Genomic DNA, 14,643 nt, shown 5'->3' with positions numbered 1-14,643 from the left:
GGCTTGTTAATTCCAAGGTGTCTCAAACATATTGACATCCAGAGCATATATACCAAGTATATATATTCATGTGCAGAAAATGCTTGCCTTCTACCAAAGCAAAGCTGATGCAGTTCAGAGACATTGGATCTACAGCACATAAGATGTGCTTGTTACAAATCAAAAGAAAAGGGCAATGAGGTAGTGCAACCTTCACATTCATGGGTTTTAATTGGTGACCCTGGGACCAGCAGAAGCATTCTTCAAAACAGGTCACTCCAAAGACAGCACTGAAAAGAAGCCATTTGATGGTAGGTTTAAGTGGCTCCTCAGCATGAGTGTGTTCTTCACTTGCATCCAAAAACTTCACTGAGGAAATATGATTCTACCATAACTGAATCATTAATCTTAATCTTGATTTCACTTCTCTTTAACTGTGTCACTTCTGACAGCACATAACCATCTCCCAAGTTTTATTTCCCCTTTTGAACCCAGTTTTGATTTCAACAACTATTTTGTGCAGAACACTCAATTTTATAAAAATGCTTTTCACACTTAACTTATGGTCATGAGTTTTCATACTTGTTGGCCAAATTAGTGATAATCCTTCTGTCTCCCAAACATTTTTTTTTTTTTCATAGACACATTTTAAGGGCATCTATTTCTTTTTCAGTCTTCTCAAGCCTTAGGCATAATAAGGCATTATAAAGATCCTCCTGATAATTTAAACATGGAAACCTTATTTACTAATCTGTTCCTATCCTTCCAGAAAGAAGAGGACAGAAACTGTTTTAAGAGACAAAGATTACTTAGGTGGAATAAATAAATTTTTACACTCCAAGCTAGTCATTCCAGAGACAAAATGAATTTTAAAATTTGGGAACTATTTTTTGAGAGAAACTAATTCACTTGATGCATTTCCATATTTCCATCATGCCCTCTGCAGCCTTGTCTCTTCAATAGAACTACTTTGCAAAATGAGAACACATTCATAAATTTCAGACTGACCATTTTACATTCTGGCTAAATTCTGTGAGGCAAATAGGCCTAAGAGACATTACAAATGAAGTGCAGTTTCTAAAGAATCCCAAAGAGGATTTAAAATGTGGGTTTAGATGGCAAAAATTCATGCTAACAAATGCATATAATACCTTCCAAGAAAGCATTTGGGGAAAGTGGTTAATTTCCTCTTCCTGTCTTTGATGAGATTCCCTTGTTTGCACATCATTTTGTACAATCTTTCTCCTTGCTCAGAGATCATCACCCAAGTGTCCTGTTCCATGCCCAATTTTAAACCTGCCAAAAATGCATTAACATTTTATGAAGCAATAGTGCCATTATATCTCAGTATCTTCCCTGAAATGGAAAAGCAATACTGATACTTTACATCCAAAAAAAACCTGAAGAACTGGTTTTCATTATTTTCTCATGATCAAGTTAAACCATGAACATCTGATCTTCATAAAGCCTAACCAAAATATATTTTTCTCACAGAGAAGTTAATCTGTTAGTATATCTACATCATAACTTATTTTGCAGTAATAACAGACACCACTATATGAACATGTGCAAGGGAGTAGTCATGCGCAAAATGTCACAAGTGTAAAATATGGAGCCTCAGTTTTGCACTTACCGTGTGATAATAAAAAGATCTGCACTGAAAGGAGTATTTTTCAAATTTTCAGTTAATAGAAGTAACAAGTTATCAGGTATACATATGCTGGTTTCACATAGATAATTTGCCCCTTTTGCAGAAAAGCATTCAGGCTTGGCAGGGGAGTTGGAATCAGATCTTTATGGCCCCCTTCAACCCAATATATCCTATGATATTTCATCTGAGTAAGGGTCTGGTACTTTAGTTCTGAAAACACAGTCTGAATAAATGTGTCTGTCATGAGACGCTAACAGTGATACTGGGAACAGAACAAGGATTGTCTCTCATCATCCATGAATCAGATAGCAGTGATGTCACACAAACAAAACTTGGAGTATCCCAGGGAAAAGGAAACTTAACTAATATACTACTTCTGGAGCTTAGAGGATGTTGATGCTGTTATTTGTATTGACATTTCAAGTAAGGTCATCACAGTATCACCAATCTTAAAGATGACCACCTTTGAAATAAATTTCTAACTTGCTGAATGACTCATGGGTTTACAGGAAAGCCACCAAATTGACAGAAAATTTCTGCAAGAAGTTTCCAATACATCTTGATTTCCTCTAGCAAGCAAATGCAGTCTACAAAGTGGTCCTAGTTCATAATTTTATTACAAAAGCTGAATAATCTGCTAAATCACTTAATTCATAGCATTTGTTCAGCTTCTGCTAGATGGATTCCAAGTAAAAGCAGAGGTTTCATTTCTCTCAGTCCATTGAATTTCTGAGTCTTCCAACTCATTTGGCTTTTGAGAATTCTGTGTTGCAATCTGAATCTATGCGTGTCTCGTCTCCTCCTGGTTTCATGGTTTTCTCCTTGGTGGCAAACCCACGGAGAGCATCAGGACCTCAAAGCTTCCACAAATCATAGGATGCTAAAATCCTAAGACATGCATTGGCTTTGGGATGGCTACCTCAGACTTCCAGCTTGCCAAAGTTTACCTCCAACTCATTTCTATTACCAGCTGCTCAGTTGATTAGTGTGAAATAGTAAGAATCATTCAACATAAAATACTACTTACTCTTTGTATTTCTTGCCTAAAGCATAAAGAGCCTAAGGGAGACATGAAACTTAAAAGAGAAGTAAGATTTACTGAAAACATTTTAGTCAGTTCCCTACAAGGTCCTATACAGAAGCAGACAAACCTGGGGTTTTTGCATTTGGCACTATGTCTACCACACTGCTTTTTCATGTTTTTAAACATTTCTCATATTTTAAAAGTGTTGACTGTTTAGACCTCTAAAGCATCTTTTTAGCTTTTCTGCTACAAATTCCTGATGACACTACTGATAAGCCAGTGCTGAGACACCCTACTTGAAACCCTGATCCTACAAGAGATTCTAGAACATCCAGTATTCAACTTTAGAAGATTAAAGAAAATATTGTTAGTGTCCATCTACAACAGAGGCAGAAACCAACAGTTCCTGCAACAGGCAATGGAAAATCTACACAAATCAGGAAAAGAATCACAGATCTAAATACAAGGTCGTATTTTCTTTCAACATCAAGGCTCCAAATAGCATTACTAAATAGGATATTTGGGCTTTCAAATGAAATTAGCTCCAGAAAATGATGATGCATCATCTTTCCCTGCTTCTACTTGATGTTGGGTTCACCTTGAACATGTGAAGTTATTCATGGTCACATTTGAGAACAGGATTATATTTCATCCAAGTATTCTTCCACCTTAATTCAGTTACTCAGAAAGACAGTAGTTTTCCAAAGGTGATTGAAAATGGTGATTACTTTCGTGGGTAGGAGGCAATACATCCAAGATGGAGTTGTGAATGTGTTGTGTACCATTTCAGTTTGGATCATCTGCATTAAGATCCAACAGAAAAAGCCTGCTCATTTTGGTGATTCCAATGGCCAGTTACAAAGGAAATCAGTGCATACAAATCCCACGAGGCATTTAGGATAGACCCTCAGATAACACAAATCATGATAATACACTGGTCTCAATGAATTTATGACAGTTTATACTGGTTGAGGAAAAGCTGTAAAATCAGCGATTAAATCATCTCCCCATTTCTCAAACAGCATTTACTACCAGCACAAATGATTCAAGACATTATGCCCTTCCCAGTACAAGTTTGATTCATTTTTCCCAGACTGGTATTCATTAATCTTCAGCTGAACCTGACAGGACAAGTTTGCCTACCAGCTGGTTTTGCTTTACACCTCAACATAAAAATACAGCATGGCTTTCTGGCAGAGCAGCACAAGGAAGATTATTAACCCACCTTTTCTTCTCTCTCGCTCTTTCAAAATAGCTTCCAGCCACTCTTGCTTCTCTTCAGGGGTTTTTGCCATGCATACAAACCATTTATTCTTTGCTGTGTTGTGGATCTTCCAGCCATTAATAACAGTGTGGCCACTGCTGTGGTAGTCAGCTGGGAATAGATAAAATTGCTTAAAGAGCACCAACTCATAAAAAAATGCAATAGCAATAGTTGCCACAATTACTAAAAACTTATCACCGCACATAAAAGCCCAGAAAATACAGAAGAATAAAAATTAATTTGAAGTTATCTGTGCCACTGTGAACTATGTTATAACTTAATAAACTGTAGTTTTAATTTTAGTAAATATTGTCCTTTGTAAAGTGTAACAGAGATTTGCTTAGCATATGGAAGAAGGTATAAAGTTGACACTAAAACAGGCAAGGTCCTATTAAAAGAAAAGATAATGGTACTTTGGAGTGCTTTTGTGTTAAACTGTAATAAATAATTCCTTAAACCAGCAGAATTGTTCTGTTCCCCCTTAAATTACTGAGTTGCTATGCTGGCTGACTTGATTTACTAGTAAGTGTAAAAAAGGACTAAATATTCAGGGGGAGAAATACAATTTCAATTTCACAAGTAATCAAAGCACAGATATTTGGTGTATCTTTACTGGTTACCTGAAATAGCAAGTATCTACCCTTACTAGTTTAAACAAACTGGAATATAATAGAGAGGTTCTGATCTAAAAACCAAATGCATAATTCCTGAAATATGTTCCTAACAGCCTCATGTTTGATGGGCAAATTAAAAGAGGTAAGGGTTGCTGATGTTTTTAGATAACTAGAACTCCTGACATGCAACATGTAAAAATATCTATGCTATAGAAATCAAATTATTTACTATTTATTACTCTATATTTACCTCTATAGCAATTGATTTTACCATGCTAGTTCATAAATCTTATTCAGAAATTCCAAAACTAATCCCCTAACTATCCTTCACTAGGATTACATCAATTTCCTGTGGAAAAAAATGTGAGGGATAAATGCATTATGATAAGAAAAAATCTTTTTTTCATAAAACACAGACTAAAAAACTAGAGCTAGCAACTACAATACAAAACATTAAGAAAAATCAAAGGTCAATATTTTCTCACCACAAATTTTCATTAAGTGGCAAAAAAGTCCTAAGGCCAACCCTGAACTAGTGCAATAACTACGCAGCTTTTCATCTACTAAATACCTTTTCAGCCCTATTTTTTATGATGAGATGAGATTTTCTGAAACTGAAACCCTTGCTGAAATGCTTGCTAAGATTTATCATAAATCTCAGCAGACATGCTAGTATCCTTTCAATAACTTTGCATTTTAATTAGATGGAAAGCAGCCAAGCTTTGTGCACCGGGCTGGGAAATGTCGGGAACTACTAGAAAATCATGAGACTGATGGCTAATTTCTACACCAACAAAACTTTCTAGTACTCAAAGCACGTAAAAAAGTGCAAGCAAGTCGATGACAGGGGAAAAACTGAAGTTATTTTTCCAGCATCATGTTTATGCCACTCAGCTATTTATCATATTTTTATTTGCATAGCCCACGTATAGCATCCTTTGTTTCTTTAAAAACATTGTTTCTTGAAAATTACCCATCATTCTATTCATGCAGTCTTAGAAACTCAGACCCAAAAGTCAAGGACAAGAAATAAGCCTCAGACAGAAGGTCTCAACTAGCAGACTGCAGACCCTGGGGATCAAAGGCAGAAGCACTGATCAGAGGCAGAAGCACTGGAGGAAGCAAAGTTAAGGTTCCCTCGTTCATTTATTAAGTTAGAAGTGAATACTTATAAAAATGCAGGGTCATAATTTCCCTTTGTTACTGTATGTCTATCATCACAAGACACATTGTGTAGGGAAATGATTACTGGTTCACAGAACCATAGTTAAAATTGTGGCTAAAAAATCAAAAATCAAAAATGAGGGCTCAGACTCACAAATGGGTTCAGATTGCCCCACTTTGGACAAAAAATTGGTGTCAACTAAGTAGCATAATTCAGAAAAGAAAATGGTGTGCCCAGACACTTGAATCTCTCAATGTAGAAACGACTTTTTAAATGTCCAGCTTCCTTGGCCTCCGAGGATTTGTAACTGCAGGGCCAGAAGCATCCCAGCTGTTTGACCACACTCTCCTCATTCCACCACAAACTCACAGAATCCTGGGAAAGGCCCAATCACCAAGCCAGGGATTATGACTGCCTAATGTATAAGAGAGGACACTGAGCTCAGGTGGACAAAAACATGTAGCTGTTGTCCAGCTTTGCTGTAGTAACACACTGCAGTGATGCACACTTGGAATTCAGCCTCTGTCTCCAACTTGCTCTTCACACTCTCCACGAAGGGAAGCAGTTCCTACAATCCTCCAAGGCTCCCATGAGAAATTTATTCTCCCCAATACACCCATGTTCATAGTCAAGAGCAGCTCAGCATTACGCTGTCATCCCATATAAACTCCTACCTTCTTTGACCTGGCTATTGGGCAAAATCTGGTGAAGAGCTGCCTGCCAGCCAGGAGGTGTGCACATCCTGCCTGCCCAGCTGCTCTGCACATCTGCACACTCTTCACATCAATGCAATCACAGCTGGCAGCCAGGCTAAACAAAGAATTTCAAAATCTGACATAATGGTTACAGAAGGAAGAGGAGCACGAGACTGCTGTTTGCTCCATGCAAAGTCTGAACGAGCAGGATCAACAAATCATTAAACCTACAACTTTCCTAGGAAAGGTGATGAAAGATGACATCATCTTTTAATGTGACTTGGTAATACATTAAAGCTTGTAATTTGAACTGCAATATATTGTTCAAAATTCAAGACTCATATCTTTGAGTGATGAATAAGAAGCAATTTGTTGCAGCTGTATACAAAAGAATTTTCTTCTTCCCTTAAAAAAAGTAAACAGAAGTCTCTGTACTGAAGTACTTTTACATTTCTTAGTGGTTCTTAGGAGCATCAATGCTCAGAAATACCAAGGAAATAATTTCCACACAATTTCAACTTCCACTCTCCATGTGTACTTTCTGATGCATTTTCCAGCTACTTTTATCATGTTACATTTTTTCTATATCACGCATAAGTTCAAACCTGGAGAGGACAGAACTACTATACTAGAAGCAAACATAAATCTGGTATTTCCTAAGTCTCAAGTGCTTTTCTTCATAAACTAAGTACCTTTCATTTAACGGCTGATGAATGCCTTTAGAAATGTATTTTTCTCTCAAAAGTGAATTTTTGAAACTGGTACAGAAAAAAGAATATGATTACCATAAAACCACCTTTCTAATACTTGCAAGTGATTATGCAGCCACATTATTTTAAGATCATAAACAGTTGGCCCTGATAAGTAATATGCATTCCACTTTAATCAGTGCAATCAAGAAAAAACAGAGTGCTTCATGGTGCTGAAACAAAAAAAGAAAGCTGACACCAACTGTACTGCTCAGCCAAGGCCTAATTTCATCAAAGAAAAATTGCATTTCAGAAAAAGCTTTGTTAATTTCTGTAGGCATGTCATTAGCATGATAATAAACCACACTGGGAATCTGTTTTGCTATTTTTCTGCTTCTACTCACAAACAATGAAGATTACATTCCTACATCTATCAATGCTGGAAGCAAACACTCTCAGTTGCCCTGTTCCCTGGAGCTCCATGGTTCCTTATATAAAGTGAACAGGGGATCCCAAAATTTGCAGTAAAGAACTGTGGAAGTATTATCTAGACTCAATAGTCTTTGATAGTCTTTTTTAAAGAGATCCATCTGGAGTGCATGACAAAGAGTCCTGCACAGATATGAAAATATAAGCACTGTATCCAGAGCTTCCACTCTAAAATAGAAAGAACAGAAATTGATAGGTAATAGATGATTAAAGAGAATAAAATAATACAATACCAAAAAAAAGCACATGCAAAGCTATTGTGAGTGACATGAGGACAACCATATTACTCCTCTTGGGAACACAATGAGACAAAAAGAAAACAGCTGAATAGTCCTGGGCTACAGCTCAAACACGGATGAAGACAGGGGATGAGAAACAAGACATCTGGGTGTAACAAATGAGAGCAGTAAAGAAAGCAGGACAGGCAAAGGTTAAAGAAGGACATCAGGATCTTAGTGAAAGGAAAAAATATCTGTCTGAGAAGAGGAAAGACAGAAGTCCCACAAGGAAGGAAAAGAGCAGGTAGAGTTAATTAAAAAAAAGGGGAAGGTGACAAGAAAAAGGCAGAAAGGTGTCACAGGCCAGGGAATTAACATAGAAATTTCCACATTTTAAAGAGAATCACAGAAAGGAGGCATGAAATAGGGAAATCAAAAGGAAGAATATATTTGAGGATATTGAATAAACTGAAATGGAAAAAGGAGAAAATGTGGTGATAGGGAAAAAATGCAGGTAAAAAGAATCATAGCATGGTTTGGGTTGGAAGGGCCCTTGGAAATAACCTGCAATGAACAGGGACAGTTTCAGCTAGATCAGGTTGCTCAGAGCTCCATTCAACCTGACTTCAAATGTTTCCAGGGACTGAGCATCCACCAACTCTTGTAAGTTAGAAATCAGACTAACCAAACTATTAATGATGCCACAGAAGTGTGGAAAGGAGTATGGATTCTGGAAATAATGTAAATATAAAAGTGACAAGAACTGATATGGCTCAGGAGAGCAAGGGGGAAGGAAGCATGAACCCTTCAGGACTGGGTACAAGGCTGTAGGAAATGGGGACAGTAGCCAAATTTCCTGGGGCTGAAGGAAATTAAACAACTGGTGTCTGCATAGAGGAAGACTACTTGCACTTAGCCACATTATAATTTAGGATTCATTGAGGAAGAAAACCAACAGGCAGGAAAGAAAATGAACAGTGTGAAAAAGACCAAGGACTGAACAGCTAGAACAAGTAAATGAAGAAAGGTATGACAGACAGAGGATCAAAGAAACATTTCCTAAAGCCAACACTAAATGCATAACAATATGTGGGGAGGAGTCAGTTAAAGATGAATAGTTACAGAATTCTTGGAATATTCATCAGGAAGAAGATGGTGGGTATAATCCTCTGGACACAGTAGTGTTAATGCTTAGAAGCAAAGAGATGCTGTCTTAGAAAGTGACATGATGCAAACAGGGAAACTGCCTTTGATTTCTAAGGCACATTTCGGAAGATGAAAGAAAATAAATGAAAGGAAGTCAAACAGTACATGACAGGAAAGACTGAAATAATCAACTCTCTTTTTTGCATAACCAAACCACTGAGGTTTTGTACAAATAAAGCTAAACTTTGGGCAGTGATATAGGCTGGAAAAGGGGAATAGCAGAGTAAAGAATATTGAATAAAATATATTCAGCTCAAAAAAGCTTGAAGAAATTCACTGCAGTGTACCCACAGATAGCTTGGAATCACTAACTAAATCAGTGGACCTGGGAAGGACATAACCCAAAACAGATGTCAAGGAGTTCTTACAAAAAATGTCTGGTAAGCAAAGACAATGAATCAAGTGTGACACCACAGTGCTTTACCTTATGTTCAGCATTTTTCAACATTTTCATGAATAGCTTAAATGGTTCCATGGTAACACTGTTCATGGAACCAAGTCAAGAAGCATTGCAAGAGCTTTGGGAACAAGATGTGAATTCTGAATACTTTACAAATTGTACGAATGGTAAGATAAAACTTCAGTACAGAAAAGAAAGTAATTATCAGTTCTACTCTCAGACATTAATACAGTATAAAATATAATGGGATAAGCACCAGCACTGCACAAAATGCTCTGCTCTGGTCTTCTTGAACAATGAAAAATAATGCTCTCAGAAAAGCCAAACAATCCTGGGATTAGTAGTAGACATCCCATGTTGCAGCACTACAGTAATTATTCTGGCACTGGTAAAATTTCAGCTCTAGACACTTCTATCATAAATTCCAAGCATTTATTAATGTAATTTCTTTATAAAATTTAATGAGAATGACAAAAGACAGACACAAACTGATCAAAACATGAAATCCAAAGGACAAAAATGAAATTACAAAATAAAAACACTACACATGAAAAAAAGTTGAAAGACTTTGAAATACGAGATGGAGGAAAGAGACAACAGTCTTCCAATAAACTATTTTGTTGCAATAAAAACAATAGTCAATTTTTTTCCAGGTCAGTTCTACCGTCTACTCTGTAAAACAAGAAGTGAGCAACCAATTTTGAACACAAGGAACTCAAGAACAGAAAAAAAAATTAATTTTAAAGAAATATTCAATTCCTATGAAACTTACGTAGAAGTAAATTCATTGTTATTAATGCTCAGTTTTAGAACAAAATTACATTGAGAAATGCTTGGAATCCATTGTAGAGGACAAACCTAACACTATTTTAAAATATCAGGAAAAGCAATATACAGCTCACAAAAATTTGCTCCAGACTTACATATTTGCAATACCACTACAAGTTTCACATACCACTTTTTTTTTAGCTTTACATTAATAAAGCCCAAAATATTTTCATTGCAAAAGTATGTAATTACTGTTAAGCTCAAAGGTTAAACCTAAATTTTTAAAACAAAAATTGACATGTCTAAGAATACTTTGGGTTTTCACTTTACTGATGTATGTCATGAAAATTTCAAGTAATCTTATGGCTTATATCCCTAAAGTCATTTTTAAAAAACCTTCCTTATGTTACAATTTAAGCATTTATAGCGCTTCATCCCAATAGAGGTAGGTTTCCCACTTGCTGTTATAAACATACCATGTACCTAAGGATAAGATTTTTAAGAGTGCTGGAATGCTGTAAAGTGAGGTTAAATATGTAATTTCAGTTGAGCAATAAATGTCACCTTATTTTATTACTCTGTTCATGTAAGCATAAAATAGCCATCTATGGCTGCCCAGCTAAAAATGGATGAAAGCAATCATGTGTCACAGAAGCAGAATTTTGACATTCATAGATAGTGCTTTTAAAGCAGCATCTTCCTCTTTCTTTCTAAATATAAGGAGCATTCTCCACTCTGAAAGAAATCATGGAGCTGCATTTGATTTCATCACCTCAAAAGGCAGCTCTGGAAATGAGCCACACAAATTTACTCACCTGTTCCATCATCTACGTTCTCCACTTCCATCACTTCCGTGTTTATTCTGCCCCGGAAAAGGTAACGGTGGCCGTCTGTAGATGCTTTGCTGTTCTTCAATCTCCTGGAAAAAGAAAGAGCACAAGAGCATGTCATCCATTCCTTTCTTCTATGTTTCTACACTGCTACCTGTACTGCAGCATTTGGAGACCACTGTAAGGATCACAACACCTTAACACCCGTGCAAGTGGGCAGTGGAAACTGCTGCCTAACAGGACGCTGCTGATGGAAATGCAAAGATGCTCCAGCTGGTAAGAGTCAGCTGCTAATTCCTGCCTGAATGAGAGCTCATTGGGAAAGTCTCTGCTCCAACCTTTTGTGCTGTTGTCTGCCATCCAAGACAGAAAAAAGTAGAGCCTTTTCTCTTAGCTGATGTGGTCTCCTGTTAGTCTAGAAATTCAGCATGACGGTAGTGTGACTGAAAAATATTAAATGAGAACATCTTTGGGTAGAAATCTTGACCTACACATGTTAGCATCATAAGTGAGATTTATGTAGGGAAGAATGAAGACAACATCTTTCCTTCCTAATGTGAGGGTTAAAAGAGAATTGCAATTAAGGAGTGCTGAAGTTCGAGGCAGTATCACTGCAATATGTTCCAAAGCACTTTGCATTGCTGTAACTGTTCACAGTGAAGCCAATGCCTTTGGAGATCCCCAGTTCTAGGCAGCTTTCCACACCTCAGATAAACCAGGGATTATTGTCTATTTCTCCTATGACAATAATTAATATTGTATATCAAACAAAGCTCAGCTTCTAAGAATTAAGGATCTCCTGAATTTTGACTTCCATTCACTCCAAAGAGGTACTAATTTTCAGAAAATCACCTGCCTCTCAATCATTACTTTATTACTACACCATAAATTTATTATTCAAAAATTGAGTAATACATTAAAAATACAAAAAAAGCAAAAAAAGCAAAACCAGCATAAAGTTTCAGTATTACATGTCTTTTCTTTCCAAAGTGAGTAAATCCAATGGCTCTACTGAGTTTTCAAACTATAAACCCAAATATAGCATTCCATGCTTACACCAACAACTCTACCACTAAAGGAGGGTTAAATATTACATAAAATATCTCATACCATGAAGGCAAGGCAATTTCTGTAAAACTACCAAAATACAATTTCTCTCTTTACACACTTGCCAACCAATATTTAAAGTCTCTTGCTGGAAATAATAAATTAATTTCTCATCTTGAACTTTGAATTTATATTCTAAACTGCAATACTCCTACATCTGCAGAGATGCCACCATGGTACCAGCCAAGAACATGACTGTTCAAAACTAAATTGCATCTTTCATGCAGTTTGAGACTTTCATCCAATAGTGCATTTTAGCGAGAAAATGGCTATAAAAATATGCAACTTTGTGGAGGACAACTGAAAAGATACTATGTAACCAGCAACTTATTTGTAATTGCTGGACAATAAAAAATATCAGAAATATTTAAAAGAAGATGCATCATGCATCCAGGAATCTATCAAATATCTACCCAGTAATATCTTCTCAAAAACATCTTCTGGATTAAAGAGACAAATTTAAGCATTGAGAGGGATATTTGTACATAGGAGAACCCTTATTTCTCACAACATTATCTACAGAAGTTTGTTGCTGAACTAAGGAATTGCTCTTTGGAATGCATCAAGCAGGTGGTTGTTTTCCCTGATTACAAATATAAGGCATGAAACTCCTGAATATGTAGAGACTTATTTTATTGCACAAGCTACAATACTAATTTCTTTGAACTAAAAATTCAGACTGGTTACACTTCCTAGAATAGAGTGAGGCCATCACATATAACCTGCTGTGGAAGGCTGACAAAACAGATTCTTTTTCCCCACACTTCAGTACTAGGAACCTACATCCATATAATTTTTTTCCAATTGCCTGAATTAAATAATTCTCTTTGGTTGATAAGTTTCTTCTAAAAAAGTTAACTTTTATGCTGTGGTTCTTATGGAACACCATACTCATGATTAGTTTAATGTGGGGAAAACACATTACTTTTTAAAGTAATCATTTACCTGTGCTTTTTTTTGCAGTAGACCAGAAGATTATCAAAAAGAAAAAATATCCTCTCTTGGATATTTCCTGCTGAAATTTTCAGTAGTAGTCCACTTCGCAGCATTTCTGTACACGTGTCTGTGATGTTGGACCCCTAAAATTGGGTGGAAAGAGATTACTCTCTTAGTAAGAACTGAAGAACTTTGCATCCAGTAAGGAAATGTTTCTTATACAAACTCACAAGTATAACAATTATCTCTAAAGAACAAGTCATGGTAATTTATTGCATTGTAATTATGCAATCATCTGTAATGATGTTTAATACTAGCTTTGTGAATAGACACAGTTTAATCACAAAAAGTTTCCAAATTATATTACTTTTGTGCAAAGACCTCTCCTGAAAATCAGTTATCAGTTAGGAGTTATCCAATAACTCCTATCCTCAGTAACTTGATTCAGAAACGTCTGAAGATGGGGCTTTACAAGACACAATCTATGCCATGATGAAACTGGAAGCTGAAGCAACCTGGGACTTGAGCATCACTGAGGGTAGATACTTCTACACTAGATTAGGCTAAGCACAAAAACAAAAATTAAAAAACAGCAAGATATAAAACTTGGACAAAACTTGAGCTGCATGTGCAGCTAGGACTCTCTAGTACACTTCCTCCTAACCTACTCCAAAGACATCAGAATTTTGGTAAGGTTTAGATGTTTGGGATTAAACTTCCCATGCCTCATTTCTGCTTCAACACTCATGTGAAAAGGCATCAGGCATTTTCATAAAATTTAATGAAAAAGAAGCAACTTTAAGGAAGGAAAATATTTTTTTAAAAAATTATATGAAAAATTCATGGCCCTTATATGTCTTGTAAAAAGAAATTTACCTCTCAAGGAAGCCCTACCTTGAACTCTGAGGTGCATTTTGCTAGTCTGAAAAATCATGCTCCTGTGGAACAGAGCTGCTGCCCAAGTGCATGTCCATCCAGACATGCAATCCTATTGATAATTTCATTATCTATTGTGCTGACTGCACCAAGCACACCCAGGGTTTGAAGAGTTTCCTGACTTGAGGGAGTCAAAGCCAGCTTGGAAAACCTGCAAAAAGCCAAGACTCTCTTGTCATCTACACATGTTCTGAATGGTTCAGGCATGTGATAGCTGCAGTTACTTCTTCTTCTTGATCTAACCACAGTAGTCCCAAGAAAAATGGATTCAATTAAGAGCCAAGAAGCAACCACACATTCTGCTCTCACAGTTCTTCATCCTTCTGTCCATCCTTTGTATGTCACAGCTGTGAATATTGAGCAACAGCTCAGTCTGTCCTAAGGAGAATGCAGTCTGTTTACAGAGATAAGTGAGATTGCACAACCATCACGCTGGAACACAATCCAGGTCTCTAAGCAAAGCCACTTCAGGATCTGTACTAACTAACCACTGCTGCTTCCATTCAGGATCAAGTGACCAAACAAGCCAAAGATGAATGTCACCTATAGCCACTGCAGCACATTTTCCTTCCTAAGACAGCATCAGTACCAGCATGCTAATTTTACAGTTTTATTCAAAATTGAACACTGAAACATTTTAAAAGCACACTCAGTGATATAAATTAGGCATAA

The 14,643-nt window shown here is 36.6% G+C and overlaps 1 protein-coding gene across 1 annotated transcript in view; it reads right to left on the bottom strand.

Annotated features, from left to right (window-relative positions):
* PREX2 (phosphatidylinositol-3,4,5-trisphosphate dependent Rac exchange factor 2) overlaps positions 1 to 14,643 on the bottom strand; it is a 170,010-nt gene that overhangs the window by 98,664 nt on the left and 56,703 nt on the right. Inside the window, exons 7-10 of the mRNA XM_050971175.1 lie at positions 13,045 to 13,178; positions 10,978 to 11,081; positions 3,880 to 4,029; positions 1,131 to 1,275 (exon numbers count right to left, since the gene is read on the bottom strand). Coding sequence (XP_050827132.1) covers positions 1,131 to 1,275; positions 3,880 to 4,029; positions 10,978 to 11,081; positions 13,045 to 13,178 — 533 coding nt within the window. The remainder of the gene's footprint in view (positions 1 to 1,130; positions 1,276 to 3,879; positions 4,030 to 10,977; positions 11,082 to 13,044; positions 13,179 to 14,643) is intronic.

This window comes from Serinus canaria, chromosome 2, assembly GCF_022539315.1.
Source record: "Serinus canaria isolate serCan28SL12 chromosome 2, serCan2020, whole genome shotgun sequence".
Lineage (NCBI taxonomy): Eukaryota > Metazoa > Chordata > Aves > Passeriformes > Fringillidae > Serinus > Serinus canaria.
This window is presented reverse-complemented; position numbering and strand designations above follow the sequence as displayed.